Source organism: Volvox carteri (genome assembly GCF_000143455.1).
Source record: "Volvox carteri f. nagariensis unplaced genomic scaffold VOLCAscaffold_5, whole genome shotgun sequence".
Taxonomy (NCBI): domain Eukaryota; kingdom Viridiplantae; phylum Chlorophyta; class Chlorophyceae; order Chlamydomonadales; family Volvocaceae; genus Volvox; species Volvox carteri.
In genome coordinates this window covers 1610517-1635477 of record NW_003307548.1, presented here as the reverse complement: position 1 = coordinate 1635477, position 24961 = coordinate 1610517, and the positions used below count along the sequence as shown (strand labels likewise).

The 24961-nt window shown below is 56.0% G+C and overlaps 2 protein-coding genes across 2 annotated transcripts; one reads left to right on the top strand and one right to left on the bottom strand.

The window, feature by feature from the left end:
- Positions 1-19: 19 nt before the first annotated feature.
- Positions 20-13628, top strand: VOLCADRAFT_103346 (uncharacterized protein; the record flags this gene model as incomplete). Its single annotated transcript, XM_002947215.1, has 13 exons — positions 20-115; positions 376-480; positions 1091-1434; positions 1868-2845; positions 3081-5193; positions 5978-6201; positions 6523-6989; positions 7308-7708; positions 8871-8942; positions 9527-9725; positions 11181-11858; positions 12714-12823; positions 13110-13628. The coding sequence occupies 13 exons, from the start codon at positions 20-22 to the stop codon at positions 13266-13268; spliced, it is 5946 nt and encodes a 1981-aa protein (XP_002947261.1). The 3' UTR covers positions 13269-13628.
- A 1018-nt stretch (positions 13629-14646) lies between these two features.
- Positions 14647-21474, bottom strand: eif3C (eukaryotic translation initiation factor 3c). The gene is made up of 17 exons (XM_002947077.1): positions 21378-21474; positions 21123-21301; positions 20938-21046; positions 20542-20811; positions 20184-20389; positions 19674-19881; positions 19162-19308; positions 18830-18924; positions 18251-18566; positions 18049-18105; positions 17666-17825; positions 17277-17413; positions 16849-17004; positions 16568-16768; positions 16184-16318; positions 15807-15963; positions 14647-15588 (listed from the first exon to the last, which is right to left on the bottom strand). Exons 1-17 carry the CDS (start codon positions 21378-21380, stop codon positions 15302-15304), a joined length of 2823 nt encoding a protein of 940 aa, XP_002947123.1. The 5' UTR covers positions 21381-21474; the 3' UTR covers positions 14647-15301.
- Between the last annotated feature and the right edge of the window lie 3487 nt (positions 21475-24961).

Genomic DNA, 24961 nt, shown 5'->3' with positions numbered 1-24961 from the left:
GCACCACCCGGCCATCCCAATGGTTCCGGAGCAGGGCTCTACAACGCTCTGGGAGGCGCTGTGCGGAGACCTAATGGATGAGATCTTGCACACACACCACAGAGTGGTACGGCAGGTGAGTCTGTACGGCAGGTTCGCACGATGCAGGTTGGTAAATGGCTGCCAGTTCCGGGGTTCATGTTTCCTGCTTGGATGGCTCTACTGGGACACGCGCGCTGTCCCTGTTTTCCTCTCGTCCCCGCGGCGCCCCTCGGTAAGGCCCTGCGCCTTGCGTTTTCTTTTCGTTGAATCCTCCCTGAAGAGGGCCCAAACCCCTCGACTACCTAATTGACCTCAACCGTTATCCCACAACCACATAACGGTCGTTTGGTTCAGGCTATCTCCCAGAGGAAGGGCTATGAGGTGTTCACGGAGGGAGATGCGTTTGTGGTCGCATTCCACATGCCGGAGGACGCGTTGGACTTTGCGGTGGACCTGCAGGTGGGAGCCGACCTAACGTAACCAACTAATTAACTAACTAACTGGGTCAGTCCTTGCAAGGCTCTCGGTCATTTCTCGCTTACTTCCGACTAACCTTTGCACCTTTCCATGCTCCCCTACGCGTCCCTACGACCTCCCACTCCGTGGCGCTATTTTTTCCTCGCCCGCTCTCCACACCCAATCCACTGTAACCACCACCACCACTGCTACCACTACCACAATCACTACCACAACCACGGTTACCACCACTACCACTACCACTACCACCACTACCACCACTACCACCACTACCACCACTACCACCACTACCACCACTACCACCACTACCACCACTACCACCACTACCACCACTACCACCACTACCACCACTACCACCACTACCACCACTACCACCACTACCACCACTACCACCACTACCACCACTACCACCACTACCACCACTACCACCACTACCACAACCATAACTACCCCATACACCCCAAAGTTCCCACACCCTAGAATGCCCATAATGCTCATAATGCTCTAACTTCCCTCCACCTTTGCAGCCAAGTCGTTACATCGCATGAAATGGCCACCGTGCTCCCACCACCTCACCAACACACTCACACAGGTCGCGATGCTATGTGCTGACTGGCCATCCGAGCTTCTCGAACAGTCCGACTGCTGCGAAGTGTGGGTCCGTCGCCACTCGGCCCAACAACCCTCGTCCTCACCCGCTCCCCAAGCTTCTAAACACGCCCTGGTCGGGGACTTGAGCGCCCTGGCGATTGCGGCCGGGAGCAACGGAGGAGGCGTCAGGGGTTCAGGACTCGGACAGGGGCCAGCAGCAGCAGCTGCAGGGCTGGGCTCTGCGCCACCGGCCAGCGGGTCCTTGACAACCCCGGGGGGACTCTGGGCGGGTACCGCAATGTACGGCGCGTGGAGCAGTACAGGCGGCAGACCTGGAAGGCGGATGTGAGGCAAGGGGCTGGGGAGCAGGGGCCCCCTGGGGAAGAAGATGGTGGGGGTGGGGGGGTGAGGTATGACAGGAGTGAAGCATGTTATAAATATGGCCCGGGTTCCCAAAGCCACGTAGGCCCAATGGAGGTCGGTAGAGGCGAGGAGGGCCGGGGGGGATGGGTAGGAGCTGTGGGCCCTACCTGCAACGGGCCATTTTGTGTTCATGGGGGCTTCCGACGTGATCGGGCGCCCAGTACTCTGTCTTCGGACTTCTGCACGGCCCAGCACCCTTCCTTCCACTCGGACGACTTCCTTCCTACCCTAGAAAGAGATCATTAAAACTCCAAGGAGGAAGTGCTAATGAGGACCTCGTGCCTTGACACGTTCTTGTCCTCCCCGGCTTGCGGACCGTGCCCTGGAACCCTCGGCTGCATGCCACCCCCTCCAGCTTGAAGGCGCTCTCGCCTTTTAGACGACGCAGCCTGGAGTCCGCGATCCGATTCGAACTGGGGTTGCGACCGCTGGCAGCACTGGGTCGTTTCGCTAAGCTGTCGAGCAACCCCGGTGTTGGCGACGGCGGCGGCGGTGGCGGCGGCGGCGGCGGCGGCTGCTCTACCCTGCCGTCCATAGGCGGACCGCCTAGCTTTCATGGTGATGCCGGCGCCGGCTTTCCCGTCCTTTTGTCCGGCGGTGGCGGCAGCGGTGGCGGCAGCGGCGTGCCGTACGGCAATACCCTCGCCGGTGCAAAAGACAGCAGGCTAGACCGTTGGTTCTCCACGCCGTTTGCCCGTATGTCGCCCACGCTGTCGATGCCGCAGCCGCCGGTGTCGGCACGCAGCGGGCACTCATTGCTAAACGTCGTAAAGACCTCGCCGTCGGCGGCGGCAGTGTTAGCGGTTGAAGCAATTACCTCTCCACCGCCACCGCTGCTGCCGTACACGCCGCGGCCCGTCTCAGACGCCTCCACCGAAGCTGCCGTGACGGCGAGTTGCATTCGGCACGTGCCCAAATCGGAGGTGACATCTGCGGCGACTGCGGCTGCCGCGGCGGCGGAGGCGGAGCCAGGAAAAGTCTCTACAGGCGGCGGGAGCCTTACGCTGAATGGGGCTCCTCGGGCTCGGGTATCACGAATGGTGCCGTACCTTGGCGTTGGCGGCGTCGACGGCCGCTGCATCGACAGCGTCGACGTTTACAATCCCCCACAGGCCCCTGCGGACGTCTGCAGTACGGCAAGCGGCGCTCTCAACGCGGCGTTGCAGCCTGCCGGTGCATCGGCAGATCCGGTGGGGACAGAGGCGGCGGAAACGGCGGAGCCGGGGGGGGAAGTCCACGACGCTGCTGTGGTTTCGGAGCCCAGGTGCTCTTCGCAGCTTTCCAGCCCCAGGGGAGCGCCTTACACGACCTGTACATCTGTACTCACTTCCAGGTGTGGCGGGGATTGGGGACTACCGGCGTCGGCGCCTGTGGAAGCGAGGTATAACACCTGCACATGTGATAACAGCACTGAATCGTCCGGAATAGGCCATGTAGTTGCGTTTTTCCAACGCATCAACGCTAAACTATTATGACGTACGGTACGGTACGCACTCATCGGATGGTGGCTGAAACGGTAAACGGTATCCGCCTATCGACTATCGCTTGGGTACCCGGACATGTCGCAGGAAGCCCTCTGAGACGGCGCCCACGGCGGCAATGCTTGCGTCGACGGCAAGCCGGCAAAACGCGCACGTTATCCAGTCATCAACCAGTCCCGACATGGCCTTGTCCCAGCTCCCTACGCGGTCTGAGTCGCCGCAGCAGCCGCCGCCGCCACAGCAGCAGCAGCAGTGGGAGTGTGGCTGCCGTAGCGGTCTCCATCAAAACGGTATTGTGCACCAGAGACCCATGTTCGATACCGATAAGGAACAACAGGCAGAATTGGGTCGGGATCGTGATAGCGGATATGTACGCCGCAATCAACCCGATAACACCCGTCTACATGTTACCCTACTAAACAGCACCTCCGAAAGTAACAAATGCAGCCAACAGCTTTTGGAAAATACGGACGGCGTGGAAGGAGATCGTTCGACGCAGCTGTTCCGGATGTCGTACCGTACGGGTGCGGCTCTGAGTCTGGAGGGTGACGGGAAGGCTGCTGCCTTCAACACGGGTAGCCGTACCGACTGCGGCACCGACGGGGCCGACGCTGGCGGCGGCGGTGACACCGCTGCTACCACTACTGCCTCAGCTTGCGGTGCTCATAACAGCCGAGCAGACCTTGTGCCGAATGACGAGAATCTGTCTACAGGTGCGGGCGGCGGTGGTAGCGGCAGCGGCGCGGGTGCCGCCGCCGCCGCGGCCGCCGCGGCCGTCGCCATTGCTATTGTAATGGACGGTGCTAATGATGTGGGTATATGTACTGATGTTGTTGGCTCTGCTGCTGTGCGAGACAGAGGCCGTGTGTACGGTTCCCAACGGAGGCCGCCGACTACGGAGGCGGCAGGCACTGTTAGCGCCGACAGGGCCCCGACGCAGCTGCCCCAAAACCTTGGCGAAACTAAGAGATTTGCTAACGGAAACGCCGTCTCGCGAAACGTCGATAGCCGAAGGCTGCTGTACGGCTGGCGCAGCGGCAATCACGGTGACGGAGGAGACGGTGGTAACGGCGGCGGTGGTGACACTGGCGAAGGCGAAAATGCCGTACCAAGGGGCGTCTCCAGCGGCGCCGTTGGGCTTCTTACTTTAGAGCTCGATGACGGTGGTGGCGGCGAGACGGGGGACTGGCGGAGCTGCGTCGCCTGGGACACGAACCCGCCGTACAGCGTGTATGGCACAGCAGATCCGCCGTTGCCGCCACCAACTCTGAGCCCTCGCACATCTACACCCAAGTCACCGTCAGCGGCGAATGCCGCCGCCGCTGCCACCGCCGCCGCCGCTACAGCCGCAGCAACGCCCGCAAGTCGTCGTCTAACACCACCCCTTCCCTTGCTGTCCCTATCCCGAGGTCGACATAACAGTCTCCACGCTCCCACCATCAGCAATAACAATAACAATAACAATAACAACAACAACCCAGCAGCAGTAGTCGCCGGCAACGGCATAACACCCGAACACGGCAACCGCGCCTGCAGCCGGTTTGGCGGCTACGGCACTGCCACCACCGCCAGCACCATTCATTGCTCGCAGCTACAAACGGATCGCAGCTACCATTTCTCCCCTAGCTGCTACAGTAAGGCGGCCATCAGCAGTCCTCACAGCCCGGCGCAGCCGCAGCGCGGTCTGCACAACGCCGTGCTGTGCAGTAGCGTGCCAAACCGAACGGCCCTGGGGACGCCTGCTAAGGGGGGAGGTGTAGAAGCCCGTAAAGCTTCCGTCACAGCCCGTCAAGGCTCCCTGCTGGCAATCACGCAGCGCGCTGGTTCCGCCTTCGCCACCGTCGACGGAAATTGGTTTGGCGGCCAGCTGACCCGCCGGAAGCTGATGCAACTGCAGCAACAGCAGCCGACGGAGGCAGAGACGTCGGGCCCGGCGCCGCAGCAGCTGCGGAGATCGGCTAGTGCACAGCGTTACCTGGCGGCGGCGCCGGCAGTGCGAATGCAAGCTGACGGCGGTGCTGACGCTGAAGTTGACGCCGGCAGCGGCACCTTCCCCGCCGGCACTGCTTATGCTAGCGCTGTGTGCAGTATCGGTGGCGCCGCCAGCGCCGCCACAGCTGCAAGCTTAGGACGCCCCGGGCCGACGCCACAGCAGCATTCCCAGCCACCGAAGCCGGGTGAAGCCAGCGAGGTCCGCCAGGTGGGAGGGACGGTGATGACTGCAGGGGCATCGGAGGGGGCTGAAGGGGATTTTGATTGGGTTATACAAGGGAATTCAGTTGGGGAGTTGTGGTTATAGGGCGTGCGCAGGTTGGGGCACCATCAGCAGGACGAGCGCGACGGCACGCGGCTTTGAAATCAGGCGGGTGCATGGGGATAGTGGTTGCTCACCTGTACATTCATTAGAAACCACAATTTCCGCAGCAGTTCGGGGGCATCCGTAAAGTCGGAGGGTGTATGGTCATCTACAAATGTTCATAGGATGACTCTATGTGTACTAGAAAAGAACTCAATATACTTGGACATCGTAGCACGCTGTCTACAAGATTCGAACTTGCGCGGGAGAACCCAGTGGATTTCAAGTCCACCCCCTTAACCACTCGGGCAAGACAGCTGTTGATAATTCCCGAGATACAAATTACTATATACCTATCGTGCAATAAATTCCCAGCTCTAAACTCCAACTCCCAAATGCCAACTCCCAATTGCCAACTGCCAACTCCCAACCCAAATCCCAACTCCCGACCCACCACCTCCAATTTTTTCAACCCCTGGTAAAATAAACTGGATCGGATTCTGCTGTTTTGGTTTCCAACACCCCAAGACTGCATCTTCCTCAACCGTCTGCGTCCCCCGCAATGAGCACACGAAATCACTGAATGTGCCGCAACCTAGCTGGTAGCGGCCGATCCTAACCCACTAACGAACCTTCTACCGTTGGCCATCATGCGAGCGACTTGCTGCTGCCGCCGCCGCACTGACAGGAGCCCGGTATCGGGCACCGCAGCCTGCTGCAGCGCCTAAACCCCTCATATCGACGTCGAAGCGCCCAATCGGCCCACCAGTCGATAGGAGCGCTGAGAGCCTCCCCCAGCGGCATGGCGGCGGCTTTGTCGGTGATGGAAGTGGACGCGGCGCTGTCATCGCCGGCCTCCGCCGTCGACGACGACGCAAGCAGTACCCTCGGCGGCGGCGCTGTGGCCTTGGAGTTAGCAAGCAGTTTGAATGAACCATCCAATGTTTTGGAGCCAATCTGTATGGGCCGTACTGAAAATGCCACCAAGAACGGAGCCGATGCTACCACCACCGCTGTCGCTGCCTTTGAGACGGCTACTTCAGTTGCTGCCGTGGCAGCATCGCCAGACCACATCGCCGTCGCCATCCTTACCCCGTCTACCACCATCGCCACCCCTGCCGCTACCGCCACCGCTGCCGCCGTCGCCGCCATTAACCCCCCGCATATAGAACACGGTTCGGATGTACATGTCCCCTTCGGTACGACATTATCGGAAACTGCCACCTCCGCCAGTCCAACAACCGCTGCGGAAGTGGACACGGCCGCCGTGGCGTTGCCGCCGACGGCAACGCCGTCGGTCACTTCTGCCTTCGCTGCTGCCGCTGCCATCACTCCAGCTGTAGGTTCCTCCATTCCGCCTCGCCTCATGGACATTACTCACGCGCTGTCCGGATTCAACGGGGGACGACCCGCGGATATGATATCCACACACGGCACGAGCGTTGACCGTGGCGGCGGTGCCCCGGCTGCCACCCATGCCACCGCCAACGGCTTGTCGACGAGCTTGGCGCTGACGGGGTACCACGCGCTGTACCACATGGGCCACAGCAGCCGCCTTCTGATGCTGGGCCAGGCGGCGGTAGCGGCGGCCACATCATCGGCGCCGCCGCCAGCGACTGCGGCGCTGCTGGCAGCGGGAGCGTCCCGTGGGTCACTCTTTATGGATCTGTTTTGGAGGGACATAAACCTCGCGGCTACCGGTGAGGCGGCGGCATGATCGAGAGCTTGTCAGAGAACTTGTTGCTCGTACCTATAGTGCGGTCCCTTCGGTTCCGAGAGGGATTGACAAAGGTTTGGGATTTGGTGGGGGAGGTGTCAAGGAAGGGGAAAGGTTAGGGTGAGGACGAAAGGGCAGTTGGGGAGATAAGGGCAGTCAGGGAAGCGGCTCACCCTAACCACCTGCCCAACCTCCTAACCACCTGCCCAACCTCCTAACCACCTGCCCAACCTCCTAACCACCTGTGTCAATTGCCTGCGCAACTATTGCTTTTTGCTGCCCTTGTGCGCTGTGTCCATAGCCGCAGCGGCGAGTGATGAGTCCAGGGAAGAAGTTGCTCGCGTCGAAAGAGCCCCTGGCGGTGTTTTCAGCATGGGTGCCTCCGCCTCAGACTTGGTGCCGTCGCAGTTGCCGCAGCGCCAGCCTGACGGCTGGGGTGCCCGAGCTGTCAGCGGCGCCGCCGGCGTGGTGTTCACCGTGGCTGCGGCGTTGCGCTCCATGTACGAGCAGGTCAGCGCCGAGTGCATTGCAGCACAGCTTTGTACGATGTACGGCATATTGGGAGAAGGGATCCCCGGCATCGGCGGCGCCGCCGCTGCTGCCGCGAGCACGGCGGGAACATCCCTTACATCCGATCTTCAACTTGTGTTTCGTGGCCTACGGCTGCGGGTCGGGCTCCATTCAGGGCCTTCAGAGGCGGAGGTAAGCCAGGGGCTCAGGGACAAAAGGCTGCTGGCTCCGACACAACTCGGTAGGCTGGGCGGAAACAAGTGTTAGAAAGGAGATCTTACATTGCTTGCGGTGGTATAGGGGTGGGACCCAGCACGCGGAGCAGGAGGAGCTGCAGACGCAGGAGATGCAGGGCTGCCGGTGGAGGTGTATTCCTTCGAGATAGCAAAGATGAGAAACCTTAGCAATTCACAGCGACTAGGAAACCCGAAACCCCAAAGAACATTCCGAAGCGACGACTGTCCTGTAACATGTCTTTTCACACTGTACACGACGTCGGCCTCCCTATGCTTCACAGTGCTTGTGGTGGCCCTGATCATAACGAAACACATCGCCGCCACTGCACAACACAGGGGCTGGACGCCACGAAACAGCTAAATCCAGAAACGCCCCACATTACGCACAAGCATTTTCCTATGTTCCCTTTCCAGTCAGCCCTTACACGCCATGCCGACACCCGACCCCCTCCCTTCCGCATCCACACATATACAGCTCACTCAACCGAACCCCCGCAGCTTCCACCAACTCCCACCAACCCCCACCAACTCCCACCAACCCCCACCAACTCCCACCAACCCCCATAAACTCCCACCAATCCAATGAACTCCCACCAACCCCCACCAACTCCCACCAACCCCAATTAACTCCCACCAACCCCAATTAACTCCCACCAACTCCAATTAACTCCCACCAACCCCAATTAACTCCCACCAACCCCAATTAACTCCCACCAACCCCAATTAACTCCCACCAACCCCAATTAACTCCCACCAACCCCAATTAACTCCCACCAACCCCAATTAACTCCCATTATTTCCCATTAACTCCCACCAACCCCAATTAACTCCCATTATTTCCCATTAACTCCCACCAACCCCAATTAACTCCCATTATTTCCCATTAACTCCCACCAACCCCAATTAACTCCCACCAACCCCAATTAACTCCCACCAACCCCAATTAACTCCCATTATTTCCCATTAACTCCCACCAACCCCAATTAACTCCCACCAACCCCAATTAACTCCCACCAACCCCAATTAACTCCCATTATTTCCCATTAACTCCCACAAGCTGGTGCCTCCTAAACTTCCCAACAACCACCCTTCCCCCTTTTATCCTCCATCTCTCTCAGGCTCTAGTTAGATACTGCAAACACCCAATGATCTCCATGAACGGCCAAACCACTGTCGTGGTGGTTGCAATGGTACGATGCCGTCGCAGGTGGAGTTTTTCGAGCAAGGGGGCGCTTCCGGGGCTCGCTATCTGGGTCGCTTCCTGGCTACTAGCAAAGACGTGTGCGATGCCGCCACGGTAGGTGCCTGTCTGGGTGTCCTCGACTCCGCGCCCCAGGCGGAGAATCGGGAACGAAGGGGGTTTCGGAGCTAGAGGTTTCAGAGCCGGAATGGATCCGGGTTCCGTTTCAGTCGGGGTTGGGACGATGGGTTGATGGCCCGATGAGCCCATGAGTCGGTTGAGGCGGTTGACCGGTAAGGAGGGGATGGAGGTTGGGGTTATGTACCCTGAAGGAAGTGGGGCCCCATCAGCGCGGGGACAACCCTTTGGTTGTCCCCCTTGTCTTCATCCCCTTTCGTTCACCTTTAGGGGATGAACTAAAGGGGGTAGACAAATCCTTCAGGGGAGCCCAAAGGGATGATATCAAGTGCAGTATTTCACGATTGTGTCAGGCTGAATGCCTCCACAAAAGAGTTTGGAAGCCCCCATGATTGCGGAACGCTTCTTACGTGGCGACTTCACAATGGCATTTGCTCTCACCCTGTAACGCCCCAGGGTGGTGTGGTGCTAGCCAGCGGAGCCACGTTCCGTGCATATCAGCAACGGAGGCGGGAAGGTCGTGGTGCCCAACGAGTAATCGGCGGCGGTGCTGGGGGGGCCGGTAGCGGTAGCAGCGGCAGCAGGTCCGACTTCTCACTGGTGCACCTTGGGGACTACTTCTTGGGACCGGCGTCTGTGACAGTTGGTACCGCAGGTACGACAGGGTACGGCCGGCTTGGGGGCCTGAGCGGACGGCAAGGGATAGGGTCACTCAGTTGTCTTTTTGAATTGTAGAAGCGGGGGTTGATGAACGAGTTGTGTGAACTAGCTGAAAGCTATTCCTTTTATGTCGTAGGATGTAGGAGTCCCGCTGCCTCCCTCACATTTATTGTACGAAACCCCTGGACTGGAAGAGCGCCCTCTCCAGGATGGTGCACTGTCTGCGCACCCTTGCATCCCCCCAATTCGGAAGCGTGAATTCCGTGAATTCGCGATACATAACTTGCCATTCATTGTATTCGTTCACCACCAACCTGACCGTAACGCCTATTGCGTTCAATTCGCTGAACCCAAAATGTGACGCAGCACACTGAACTTCACAGCAATGGTCGGTGCCCGTGGGGTGAGATCAATTTGTGGCTCCATGAAACAGATACGACGACCGACGGCTACGCCGGCCCCACTGCACGGACCGCCAGCAAGGATTGCGCCCCTTGTCCGCGTACCCGCACTCCAGCGTATCCCTGCACGCCTGAGTGCGGCCCAACCGCACTTAAAACCGCCAGACGGTTGGCCATGCACGCTAGATAGATAGGCGCTTGCTGGTTTCACCGGATATCACAAATTTGCGACAACAACAACGCCAAAACGGTGAAGAAATGTTGAGACACATTTGTGTAGACGTGCAGACGGAGAGCTCCGCACACGTTTGAAAGCGCACCCGGCTAGCGGGGCTGCAGCTGTTCGGTGCCCTTGTCCGACCGAACAGAACAGAACCTCGACGACGCTGACACCGTGTACTTGTGCCCCAGGCCCCAGCCCACTGCACGCACTGCACAATTCTCCAACCATTTCCCACAGAGGTTTTCCTCTTCACCCTAACCTAGATCAGGCGGTCGGTCAGGCTCCGGACACTCCTCATGATATACGTGATCATGTTCGTAGTTCGTAGCGAATCCCCCCTAGCCCCCTTATCTCGAGGACAGCGTCGTTCATGTCCAATGCCCCCAACCCTTCGCTGGCCCTGCGGATCTAGCTCCATGTGCTCGATGTCCTCCTGGATAAGGCCAACCTATGAACTCGCATCTGGCTCCAAAGCATTTGTATAATGTTGTTACAGGGTGGTATAGCTTCACCAGCGGCCCCCTTTCCCTTGGAGGTAGTTTCCTGCTCTCCCCTGCGAGAGGGGCACCCTAATCCGTTCACCCCATCCGATTTCAGAATGTATGCGTTGGGTTCAGCAACTCACCACCAGCATCCAACCAAATCTTGCGGATCAACGGCGCCAAAACTTAGTTCCGTAAGATGATACAGTCACGTCATACTCCGCTGGGTCAGGCCTTAACTTCTGCCAGCCACCTGCCTCGTATGTATGCCCTGTTCTCAAATTGAGCTTTCCTCGACCGTCTGGGTCTCGAATCACCTCAACAATCTTAATTCGGCTCGACAGGCGAGGCCGACCGACATTCCGCCAAAGGTGACGTCGGCTCGCCCAGGATCCTGGCATCGCCGCGGCCGTCGGTGTCCACAGATGCAGCCATGGCGAACGGCGGCGATGCTCCGGTGGATCTGTACGGCGTCCTATGCCCGTGGCTGCTTCCCCGCCTGGCTATCGTATCATCGGTAGTACGAGCTCGTCAAAACGCCGTACCAGGTTGTCTGTCAGCTCCCGCGGGCGTCGTAGCACCCGTGTTTTGTAATGTACTTGGCGTGGAAGCACTGCTGGCATGGGAGCGTGTCGTACAACAGCGGCAGCTGGCGGCAGCGGCCGCCGTGGCGGCCGCCAGCCGCGTCCTCCCAGAAATGCAATCGCCGCAGCCCACCGCCTCTGTCACTGATGGCGGTGCCTGGCAGCCGCCGTCGTCAACGGCGGGTGTTGGGGGCAGTGGCGGCGGCAGCGCTGTTGTACAGCAGGCCTTGGGGCTGCTGCGCAATACGGCGACCGCGGCGGCGGCGCGCCACGGCGGTTACGTGGTTGCGGTATCGGCGGATGGCGGTCACTGGGTGCTAGTGTTTGGCTCAGCCAGCTCGGCAGTGGGGTGGGGGCTGGAGCTTTTGAACTCGATGTTGGATGCCACCTGGCCGGAAGGCTTCCTGGAGCACGAGCTCACTGAGGAGGTGTACGAAGGTAATAAGTAGGCCTTCCCGCCAAGCTTCTATTGCAATATGTGTATGTGTGTTACATGGTTTTGGGGTGCGTGACCCCATACCTGTACAACTACCCATACGAGCCGAAGGCCCAAGGGCAATATGTAACAGAGACCATACCTATACGCTTAAAATATTTGTATTTATTTTTGTATTTATGTTACAAGCTGCAATATTTATTATTTATGTTATTGAAGACAGGTAGCCACTGATATATGAAAATGGCGCGATCGCTGGGTCGTTCGCTCGCCCGTACCGGTTGGTTCATTCGTTCGCACGTAAATGTACGCAATCCACTCCACTTTCCTGATTGACTCGCGCACATGCTCTTAGCCTTTAATACCTAGGCGCGCAGCTGCACACATGTGTGTGTGTTACATGGTCGTGGGGTGCATTCCCCGTACCTGCAAACGTACTAGCCTTGTTTCACACCCTGTTTTGACTCAAATTCACCCCCAGTCTTGCACACATATGTGTAGACGGATATGGTATTTACATGTACGACTACGTATGGTATTTACATGTACGACTACGCATTTACACGCGACCTTTACTGTATTTCATTATGTCATTGGCAGTCTCACCGTCACGCTCCTCGTCACCCTGCCTTTTTCATTCCCTGCCGGGTAGCCGTACAAATTTCCCGAGTTCCTTACTGTCGCTAAACTGCCTCTACAGTCACGCACTCCTGGCTTTGCATCATCTCCTTCCGTACGTCATCCTTCGTACGTCAGATGATGAACCCGTACTGTTCCTGCTGCTGCTGCTGCTGCTGCTGCTGCATACCTAGGTGGTGTCCTGGTAAAGCGGGGCCTGCGCCTGCGCATCGGCGCAGACCTAGGGACTGCTATGCTGCGTCCCGTGCCGCGTACTGGCCGCCTGGACTACGTGGGCCGGCCCATGAACCGAGCAGCGAGGATTGCGGCCAAGGCCAAAGCGGCAACTGTGAGAGCCTGACGCCATGTCAAATACCTGGGGGGTCCCTTTTTGAACGGCGTGCGAGGGGCAGCTATCCGCTGGTTAGGCCCTAGGTCCATTACTAATATGCTCAACATCACACGGACGTAGACACACACGATTCGGCGGTCGTTCCCGTTGGGGTACGGTCAGGTGCCCCTGGCCAGCGTCAGGCCCGGATTGATGTGTGGCAAAATACACACATACACACATACATACACATGTACCTGCGTTCTTACAGGCGTATGTGTGCACGTGTGCATGTGTTTTGCAGATGTTCGTCAGCGGCGCGGTGTGGAAGGCAGCCCGGAACTGCCTGGAGCATGACGCCGTGTCCGCCACGTGTTTGGGTCTGTCCCAGCTCAAGGGCGTACGGGACCAAGTTGAACTTTGGGCGCTCAGATCCGCCGCAGCCACTCCTAGTCAACCGTAATTAGAACTGCAACCGTAACTGACAACCGCCGTCGGCTGCGGCTCCGTGGGCGCTGGAGTGGGAGGTTCAGCATTGGACTGTGACCCGCCGCCGTCACGGCGGCGTTGGCTGAGGCGGCGATGATGAAGCACCCCTGCATCCAGTTGCTAGGGTAATGGATTGCCGGTCTAGGGAATAGGAACGATGTGCCTGTTTCGACCCGCTTCTTCCGGGCTCCTTTGAAGCTGGCCTGACCATATGGTGACATATTTGCGCTGACCAGGGAGTATTAATTCATGTATTGCTTTACGCGTGGTTGCATGGTGGCAGGGATAGGCTTAGCCATGTGCATATGCCAGCTGCTTTTCGTTATGCACATATCTCTGCCTGGAAAATGGCTTTTCTGTCGTGGCAAGATGACTTGCACGTTGCACCACCTCGCTTGCTCGTGACTTGGTAAGCATGTGTGTGGTATGCACGCACTGCTCGTAGTAAATACAACTGATGTACGATTTTCTCTGTGCTTGCTGTGCATGTTTGGCTCCGAAAAATACAGTAGCAGCACGTTTGGTCTGGTCAGCGGGCCGAACCCATGCGTTTTTTTCCGCGCGTGAGAGGAAGAAAGTCGGATGTTCGATTCGTCCTTCGCCCCGCCTGCCCGGGCCCCAACTCAAATGCATTGGCGACTTGCAATACGAGCAGGGAGTGCCTCCTGCAGGGCGTGGTAGGTCCACCCTATTATTCGTGATTGCAGGTGGATGTGTGGTGCGTACGGTGTGAATAACACTTGCATTCGTGATTGTGGGACGGCTTCCATTAATCAGAGGGATGCAAAGATTAGGGATTGGGTTCGGGTACCGGTCAGGCAGGAATTAGGATTCGGCATTAATTATCATGAACACGCCCTCAACGCACATTGCATGCATACATCTCGCTGTATCCATAGCTCGTTTCTCGAAACACTTAACTGCCCTGGAGGTAAATTCTAGGTGTTAGATTTGTTACAAGTTACAACTGGTTACACATGTGCGATCGTATGTGTGTGCCTTTGCAGCACTGACCTAAACCCTGGTAGCGAGAAATCAACAGAATTGGCGTTACAACGGCCACGTCTTACTATATTCAAGATGTTTTCTGTTCCGTGAATAAGGCACTGACTAAATGTATGTAATGGTGACGAGAAGGTACATCCTCTCATCGCTGTGGTGCACGCGTTCCGCGAGCACGTATAGTATTAAGGTGTGGCAAGCAAGTGGCATCATGGGTTGCAGAGATGCTAACCGGCCTTACTGGTTGTAATGTCAATGTTGAGTCTTTCGGATGTCGAGCTCTTGTGCATACGGATCGAAATCCACCAAGTGGACCGAAAACCTTAGCACCATTCCCAGGTAAGTTGCTTAAGTACGTGTTTTCTTACAAACGGACTTGCAGCAATATGGCAAGGGTTCAACGCGTGCCATAGATGCTGTGACAGCGTTGAGCCTACGAATCCATGTCTCAAGTCCCATGCAACCTGCTAAGATCCGTGGCTCCAGCCTACCCTCCCACAATCGCAGCTAAACCAAGGCTTTCCATGGTAAGGGGGAAAGTAGCTGCCCAGAATGTGTGCCCAATCACAAAGCTTGACGTGTGCAACGCGTCACCAGCCTGCCTGCAGGACGAGGATGGCCACGCCTGCGACTTGGAGGCAACAAACCTTCTATCCACCTATTCTTTGGCCCATCCTGCATTTCAGATCCATCCTTGTTCCCTTGGCCTCATGTGTCATCCCAACAATAAACCTAACGAAGCGCTTCGATTGCAGCTTTATCAACCGCAACGGAGATAGCCAGCGCAATCCCCCCAGACATGGAAATGGCCAGCATGACCCGCATCGACAGACTGACGTGCTCCATAATGAACCACGACGCCCGTTCGTGTAATGCCGGTAAATATTTTGATCCCACACCCGTTACATGTTATCCCCGACACCACAACATCCCTGAAGACGCCGATCTAAACCACGAAAATAGAGCGACACAACACAGCCGGAAGTTTCAGACTACCCCTGCATCTCACGGCCTCTGTGAGTCACGCAGGTCGCCCCGAGACCCCATGCTGGGCCCCCTAAGGCTGCCCAGCGCAGACATGGAACTCATGTTGCTGCCCATACCCGGGCGGCCATAGCCCCTCGGTCCCCCACCCACACGATCGCCGTAGCTACCGCCACCCATGCCGCCATCGCGGCGGTATCCGCCCCCGCGGCCGCCCATGCCACCAGGCCTTGGCCCCGAGCGGACGCTGCCGCGATCCCCTCGGTCCCCGCGGCCACCAATGTTGCGGACCATGCCCAGCTTGACACCTGGTGTGGAAGTCGCAAGCAGACGGGAAATGTGAGCAAAGATGTCCCCTTCGTGGCATAAGCGCAAATAAACAGAAGTTAACAGTAACGTAAAAGATTCACGTCTGGTAGAGACCAACACGTAGAGGGCGACAGGAGTAGAATAAGTCACACCCCCACAGCACTCCTCTCTCGCAAGAACGCACGCAGTTAAATTCTCTCAACGACCCGATGCTCACCTCCTCGGCTGCGGCCACCCGCGCCACCCTCGTCGTCCCATTGACCTCCACGCCGCCTTGACGAACCAGCCATCGCGCCGCCTTCATCATCCGCATCCCGAAGCCCACCCGTCCGGTAGGCCAGGGCACGTTCGTTCAAGTCGACGATTACCGCCGCCTGTTGACGTTAACATGGACAGGATGTTACATAAGAGGACTAAAACGCCGCACGTCACCTTACATACTTCACCTCAACATATCGCTAACGGATGCTGGAAGTGGATACGGCAAGTCACGCATAGATACGCGCGCCAAGTCCAACTCACCCACACCCCTTGCGCGAGACTGAGGTTGGCTGACATGAAAGCATTGTTTTAGATATCCAGCCACGTACGTACCTTATCCGCCAGCTGTAATGCTACCCGCTGCACGCGAGACGACTCGGACGAATGCATCACGATAGTGCGAGTGGGTTGGTCCCATGACCCTGGCAGCTCCTCCGCAATCATCATCTTGCTCGCGATCGAGTATATCTGCGTCAAGGCACGTTTCAGTAAGGATGCATTCAGCCTCAGGAAGGAATATTCAAGTGTATGATTCGCAGACCGCATGCAAGCCATGTTATTGCCCCCCCATCACTGCCGCCTAAATGCTGGAATGCGAAGCGCTGGCCTTAGCATAAATCCTATTTTCGACGCATCATCCCACACCGCATTCATACGCAATACACAAATCAGATAAAGCGCTGAAGGGCACCCCCAACAAGTCAGACCTGCACCCACCTGCTTGTCTGGCAGCTCGAACATCGACGCCAGCTGATCAAGGGACAACGATGCGTACTGGTTACTGTACGACAATAGATACGTCCGTACGGCCTCTTCCTGCACCTTCACCTTCAGCATGGCCAGGACCTGCTCCTTCTTTGGAAGAAGGTTCCACGCATTGAGTGACTTCAGGTAGTTGAACGACTTAGCCCAGTCTCCCTGCAGCGAGACCAAGGAATGTTTACATTATGCATAGCTCACAGCACACGTGTTACTTATTCCGCTTGCCTTCCGCGCACCTGTGCCAGTGCCCTGGACGCCGCCATGATATGATCACGCACGTTCTCTGGCGGGCCTGTGAAGGCCTGGCGTGCATAGGTATCCCACACACGATGAAAGGACTTGGAAATCATCTTCTTCTTCGGGTTGAGCGGATTAGCAGCCATGTTTGGAACCTGTCAGAAGAAAATGCAATCGTAGACGAAAACGATGGTTGAAGGGCATTTCGTCTCAGGCTATGTAGCAACAACTGGTGCTGGACAGGAAGGACTGATACGGCAAGGCAGGGGCGACGCACAGCTGTCATAACTACTTTCATGACATATGGATTAAGCAGGAACAATCACAACAATTCCTGTGCCGGATTAAACGTTTTACGCTTTGAAAGGTCAAATACCCAGCACGACGACAGACGTAATCATGTACCAACCCGCTCGTCCAACCTTACCTCCAACAACATGGCGCATGTAAGGTAAGCGCTCTCCAGCAACTCTAGGGTGATGTGCATGTGGAAGGGCATCTGGCGCCGCTTCTCAGCCAGCTCCTGCTCGGGCGTCTTCTCGTGGTACTTGCCCATGGACATGCCTGCGTGTAAAACATTGTAAAGGCCAATGGCAAACCAGAGCAGCAGTCGAACTGCGCCTCAAGGACTTGTCGAGAGATCTGTCAGCATTAGCACCAGATGACCAAAGCAAAATGGTGATCCGTAGGCCCAGGGACAGGAAGCATGTCTATACTTGCGCAACAACCGGATAAGTCTTTGCGGCGGCCCCATCAAAAGGTTCTTCCTGAAAACACCCCTACACACTCGTTCCTATTTTCCAAAAACATGCTCACCTTGCGCCAAAAGTTCCTTGATGTGACCGCTTCCGTACAGTTCGTTCAAGCAGGCATGAGCCTCATGGATAAGGCCGGCCCGGAAAGCTGCCAGACCCAGCTGGGCCATGGCGCGGTTGTACAAGATCATAGTGGAGACGTCCATGTGCTGAATGGAGTCCTGAGAGGTAAAAGAGAGGATTTGAGCGTTTTGGCACTTCAACGGCTAACGTCCATGTTAAACGATGGAGTACTGGGGCCCAGCACCTGGGCCAACGACCGGGAACGGATGTTTCGAGGCCACCACAAGTACTACCATGAACCCACACCATGGGACCCAACCAAGTTTATCCTACACCCCACTGCTAAGGAACACATGATCGTGTTTGCCCATGCATCGGCACCTGCAAATGGCTCATCAGCAGTAGGTCCCGAGCGCCATGGAAGTCATCGTGGATGGCCTGTGCGAGGAGAAAGGAAGGTTAGATATGGTGAAAGATATCCTGTATATAGTTCGAGGTTTCCATAATGCCTCAAACTTGAAGACGAAGGATTGTAATGCATATAATCATGCAATTCTAATGCCAATCAAAAGTTTTCCCCTACCTTATGGTAGATGTAGCACATCATAGCCCGTGCTTTCGTGCGCTCGTCCCCGTACTTGAAGATGACGCCGCCCACTAGCGACAGCATGAGTTCATGACAGTTTTCCGCCATGGCGTAATCAGATGGCACCAGAACCTCCACCTTCGCACCGGGTTCTTCCTCGTCGCCGTCCTCCATTGCGGGGGCAGGCGCTGAAGCAGTCTGCTGCTGGGCCATCGCAAGCTTCCGCATCGCGTCGTAAACGGTATCGGTCTTGTAGTACAGGTGCTCCACAAGCCGCAAAGCCACCTTGGGGCTCCCGACCATATCACCGACCCTGTTGGATTGCATAACATTTGTCAACTGACACCCAAAAAATTGATGTCACTTGATATGTCCCAACCCCTGCAACTTGAATTCTTGGCCAGGAAAAAACTGTCATACTTTTATCGAAGTGATCTTTCGCCGTAGAATGCCGCGGTCTGGCTCACGTCCAAGTCCAGTTACAGCGCTTCGAGCCCTTTGCCCTTTGAGCGCTTTGAGCCCTTTGCCCAACCAAGCATCTCACCGCTAGCCCGCGGGTCCTCAACCCATACGCACCTCTGCAGGTACTCAAGCACCTTGGTTCCAAGCGCCAGGTATACAGGCTCATCCCTGAGCCGTGCCATGTACTCATGGGTATGTGGGTCGATAACCTGGGCACAGGGCCAGAGCATTCGTGGCCTTCAGGGAGAAACAACGCGATGAACCACACGGGCAACAATAGAACAGCCTCTTTAGCTGTCGCCTGACCTACAATTAAGCATGCCTTATGCTTTTGGCGCCCGATCAAAATCTAACCATTCCTTCACATCCACAGCTGATGGTAGTAACGCCCACATGCTCCCTTTGCGGATGTTGTTCACCCGTTTAACCATAAGCCTCGACCTCACCTGCAGGCTCTTGAAGAGCTCGTCATCCAGGCGCTCCACGAAGGCCACAACGTTACCCCAAACCCGCACCTCTGCGCCGTCTGGTGGCTGCTCTGTGCGCTCCTCCAGTGCGTCTGCATTCTCATCCACCTTGATGTTTGGGTTATCCTGTTATCGATTGTACGGATTTTCGTTAAGTTATAGCCAGGGAGTAAAGCTCGTAATTGGCCGTGGCAGATTGAGCAACACCTCGGGCCAGACAGCACACCGCCACCCTTGCACAGCCACAGGAGGCTCAAAACTATCAGTAAATCCCTCACCCGTGGCAACGTATCCTGCTGTCCTGTGGCTTACATCCCGCGATGCCTCGCTAAGAAACTAGGCAACCACTTTCTGCACCCATGCAATGACAAGAAACTAGTCGACCCCTGGATATGGTCACCATCGCGTAGCTGTAAGCTTTGACGTGATCCGTACTTTACAAACTTGCAAAACTTTGCCCAACGCCCATAATACAATCCTTAGTTTCGCACCTGCAGAATGCGCAGCATCTCCAACAAGTTCACGACACACTTCTTCCACAGCCCCGTCTGCAGATGCCCCATCATGCCAGGGTTAAGGTCGAAGAGACTGCTGGTCAGCTGTGCAAGAACCTCGAAGCGCTGCGCCGGGCCCCGAGCTACTGTCACCAGGTAAGTCAGCATCTCCACCTGCTCCTGCTTGTCTGTGCCCCGGCGGCCCCTGAACAGGCAGTCGGCAGCATGGGCAAGCGCATAGATGCGATCACCACTGCACCGTGCAACCCGCTTGGTTGTATTCACCATCGGCAAGGGAAGGTCGGCTGCATGATCACGACAAATGCCCTTTGAGCTTATTTTGCACAGCGAAAGGACTGGCGCGGCTGACCACCAATAGGCAAAGCGTGCATAATCCCTAAACACTCGGGTGCGTTGCAAAAGGCCATGTCACCGCGAAGCCACCGGCTCTTCTCTAGCTGTTCTTTCTTGTCAACACCGTTTTCCTTTTTCAGGCTCATTCAGTACCTGGACACAACGATCTCCCTAAGCTTCCGCGCCACCATCTCGTAGGTAATCTCCTTAGGGTCCATCGTGAGCAGCTTGTCCTTAGCCTTCTGCTGCTGCTGCTGGTTCTTGCGATCCTCCTGCTCGCGCTCATCGCCACTTTCACTGTCACTGCTTGCAGACTCAGCCGCATCCTCCTCGTCATCCTCATCCGGGTTCTCGCGGACCTGTCATTGCACCACAGTAAGCAGGACATAGCCCATCGGCATGGAACCCCCGGGTAGAACGCCCAAGCACAATCCCTGTACCCAAAATTCCCCCCACGCTACCCGCACGCTCCCCCACTACCCCTTCACTCCCAACTCCCACTTGAGCGCACCTTCGCCATTTGATCCGCAAAGTTGACGTTATGCTTTTTCAAGCGCTGGCGCATGGTGTTGAACGCCTTTGCGTTAGTCTGTGACATCTTTTTCTTAAGGTCCTTATTGCCCAGCGTCTCGTTAAGGTAATCCTCCAGCTCAATTAGGCATTTCAAATAGACGCGAGGCACGGTCAGTCCAACCAAAAACTTGCGCGTCTTCTCCAAACGCTGGTTCAGGATATCGAAGAGCTCCTGGATAGTGCTCCAGTCGTTGATCTTAATCTTATTCTGTCAAACCGGAAGGACAAGTAGCAGGTCAGAGATGGCGCCGTCAGGCTCCGAGCTACATAGAAGGAACATAAGCACAAGCATGCAGGCAAAAAGTAAAGCATGCCTATTATTCTCAAGTCTCACCCGGATGTCCTCCGCTGTCTGCGCCAGCTCGCCCATCCTCTTGTCTTTCTCGCTCTTGACAACACGGCGATCGTCATCGGAATCCGAATCGCTAGAGCCAGCCAAGAACCTGCGCAAAACACGGTGAAAAACTCGACCAGCTCTGGTTGACGGACATAGATGGCGCACGGCGGCTGCGCGCTCACTTGTTAGGCCCCTCGTCGTCCGAGTCCGAGTCCGAATCAGAATCGGAATCTGAACCAGAGCTAGACTCCTCCTCAGAAGAACTGTCGTCATCGTTGCTGGTCTCCTCCTCGCTAGAGGACTCCTCCTCGGTGGTCTCCTCCTCCTCCTCATCGCTGCTGTCTCGGCCCCAGAACTTGGACTGCGTATTCATCAGCATATAGTTAATAAAATGCTACATGATCAGTATAAAGAGCTCAGAGACGGGCTGCTCCCACCATTTTCTCAGAAGATCTGCACGCCGCCGGAACTTTAGAGCGGAAAGAACTGTAAGCCTGTACCGTGCAATGCTCTAATGAAATGTATGTCCAGTTATGCTCTTGAAAGGGTAACTCGAGTGGAAACGCTGGCTTTTTGCCACCACCGGTGTACTGCAACCGAAAAACTTTCCAGCGCTTCAAACTGAGATTCGGAACTTGCATGGTTGGTAAACTCATGCAGACACTGGTCTTTCTATCTTCAACATAGAGGCTTTAAACCTCTTGTATGCCGCACAGCAAAGCTGTGGATGTTAATTAACAACTTCTTTCACGCCCGAGGAAAAGCTCCTGCAAGTATGGTGAGCAGGTCTCAAGGAAACTGGCTTATCCATATTCAAGCTGTCCGTAGGTCCGTCACCCTTTCCAACGTCGCACCCTTCCGGCTCGAAGTGCGTATCATGGCTCTACAGTCGCGGCTCACAAGACATCGTGGTGGTTATAGGTGGAGGGAAGGGGCAACAGTAATCCACAACTCAGGGGCGGCGGGGGGCTCAGGTTGCCATCCCCGTTGCAGAAGGCATAGCAAGGGACCCACGCCCAGGGTTACCACCGTTACCTTGCTACGGTCGTCAAAATTGCTCCTGCAACTCCCTGTAAAGTTCACTACGCGAACTCAATACCGCCGTGTGCATTGCGGCGTCTGAAATCTGGTGTGGGGCATTGGCTCAAATTTGGCTGTGAAGGTATGATGCAAAAGGTGTGTGCCAGATGACCAGTTCTCCCAGGCGGCACGCATCAGTGCAACTGCAAGGTACATCTGCAGAAAAGGTCGATGCCGTACGCTACATCCTGGTGTGCTGATTTGCACCCACGCATGCTGCATGCTTGTATCCACGACGGACAGGGGACTGCTGGGGGTTTGAGGGGCAGGATGGACAGCATTGCCAGGACAGGGAGCAACGATTGAGGTAGGGCCCAGCAACAAGTGCAGCCGGGTGGCACGCGACTTGGATTGCGATGGTACTGCAGTTGTTCCCTGCCCGGCTGGACCATGCGACCATCGCTTCAGACAAGCCAGGGGTTTGAATAAAGCGGCCAGCATGCCGCTAACAACGATGAAAGGGAAGAAGGATGCTCCATCCAGAGAATTCACATTTTACAGCGTCCCTCACTCCTACACATTAACTCCATCGGCAAGCTGAGGCTCCTGTTCACCTCAATGCGTGTGCTTAATTGAACCCACTGCAGCCATATATACCGGAGACCGGTGATGGTGCCGCTGCAGCGGCCTCCTTTGAGGTGCTGTCCCTGGTGCCACGGCAGGGTAGCTAGCATGGCGTACGTGGAGAGTGGGGCCGCTGTGGTTGGTCGGACCACGTCACCTGTCATCGCAACGGCAGTGTGGCGACCATGAGGTTTTAACGGCAGCAGCCTGCCGTGGGTGACCTGGAGCCGCCTGGCTCTGATGCTGTTCGGGACCATGATTGGTGTACACCTGGAGGATGATGACAATGATAATGATGCTTGCAGGGTAATGCCGATGGCGCTAAAAAGTCGAAGGGAGCAGGCACTGGCTGGTAGCAGTGCAGGGTGTAAGCGCCAGCGGTGGCAGATGTTGGGTGCGGGAAGCTGAAGTGGCAGCCCAGCTCTGAGCCCCGGGGCCAGGGTAAGCCCTGGTGGCTGCGGCTGTGGCTGTAAAGCATCTATGTGATATATTTTGCGTGCCTAGGGCAAATGGTAGACAGCTGGAGCAGCAAGGCACTCCCTTATATTTCCACCGACGCCACTGATGACGCCATCACGTCACCAGCTGCCAGATTGGTGGGCAGCTGCAGCCACTCCTGCTGCCGCTGATCGGCTCCCAGTTGTCCACATTGGCGGCAGCAATCTCTCAATTAGGGTTGTTGCTAGCCCTCACATCTCTCATAGCTGCTACCTGGCCAGAATGGCCTGCACAGATTGACGACAGTGGCACATAAGGCTGTGCTAATTATGATGTTGCGGGTTGTAGATTGTCTAATAAGCAGCCCTGTTCCCCTGTTCCTCCTCGTCGTCGTCTTCCAGCTCCATCTCCTCCTCTAGCACATCCTCTGCTGCCGCCATGCTTCAGTGGTGTAGCTTGCTCAACCTCTAACGTTCTCCATGTCGTCACAGCCTGACATGTTGTCAAATGTGCACGCCTTTGGATTGAACCCTGCCGGGTACTTACCCTTGCAGTGTTCCAGGGCCAGCATGGCCAACGCCCATGGACCACCAGCAGCTTTGTGTATGTGTGTTACACCTTTAGAGTTGCGTTACCCTCCAAGCTTGTAACGATCCCACACAAGCTGATGGTCAAAGGGCCTGACTGAAATAACGGAAAACGCATAAACAGAAACAGTTAATTCACCACCTTAAGAAAGGCTACGCCTGACGATAGTCAATTGAGTAAAGGTTGAGCTTCTGTGATCCCTGCGCGCGTGTAATTGTGATGGTGCTTAAATAAGTGACCTTAAATTTATCTTGGGCAGTTAAATCAAACCGATGTCTATGAATTAGCATTGAAGATGCCAGCTAGTGGGCGATAGTGAGTGAGTTAGCTGTGAGTTACTGATATGGACGCTGGATGGACTAGGCAAGACCAGGTTGGACTGCGGCAGATGACGTCCTGTAGGATAGCGCGCATTCAATGAGCTTGCATACATAATCTTAAGTGAAGACTACACTTTTTGCGTACTCTGCAACTGTAGGCTACCTACGTATGAAAGGAGCGAAACATGATGTCAGTCTGTTCAAACAACATCGCAACCTAGCTACCGGCAAACAATAGAGTGGACGCTGAAAGATAAGCACTACTGGTGCATCTGATCCTGTGCATACTTGAAATTGAAATTTCCCATCTTCATATGTGGCTGTATTCAGATGTTGCAACAAGTGCATCACAAGGTTGCATCCCCGCTCTGATCGGCCCCATTTCGGCATTACAGCGAAGGCATACATTTTGAAACTGTTGAACGCTATGTATCTAACAATATCTATCTGCATAGGTGGTCGAGCTTACTTCGGCCGCACTTCGGCATTACTCGCCCCGATAAGGGCACTGGATCCGTCTGGATTCTTACCTATGTCCTACCTGTGATTGCTCCCTTTAACGATAAGGGTAAGTTTTCTTGCTGACTCCTGCGTTTTCCAAAGAAACGCCACCCAATGCCCCCCAGCAACGACTCACGACAATCCAGACGGCTCCGGCTCCTCACACGGGCCTGGTGTGCAGGTACAGACATAACCAGAGATGCATACCACAAGCCCGGCCGTATATGATTTGCTGGGGAAAACCTTTGTGGCGGTCTGGCGGACATTGAGCAGTTGAGTGCCAAACAAGCGGCTGACCGTACCTTTGTATTGTTCATTGTTCAATCACTCACCTGAGCCAGTCGATAGAGATTGATATGAGTACAAAAATTCAATGCGGTATTTGTAGGCTGGCGTTGTATCAAAATGCCGCTCAGAGACCTGCTGTCCGCCGGATTTGAGGCAAGGCTTACTTTCTTAATGTAACCACGGATATAATGATAAAAAGATAAACAGTTATTTATGATGGCAGGATTGGACATCCCTACCTT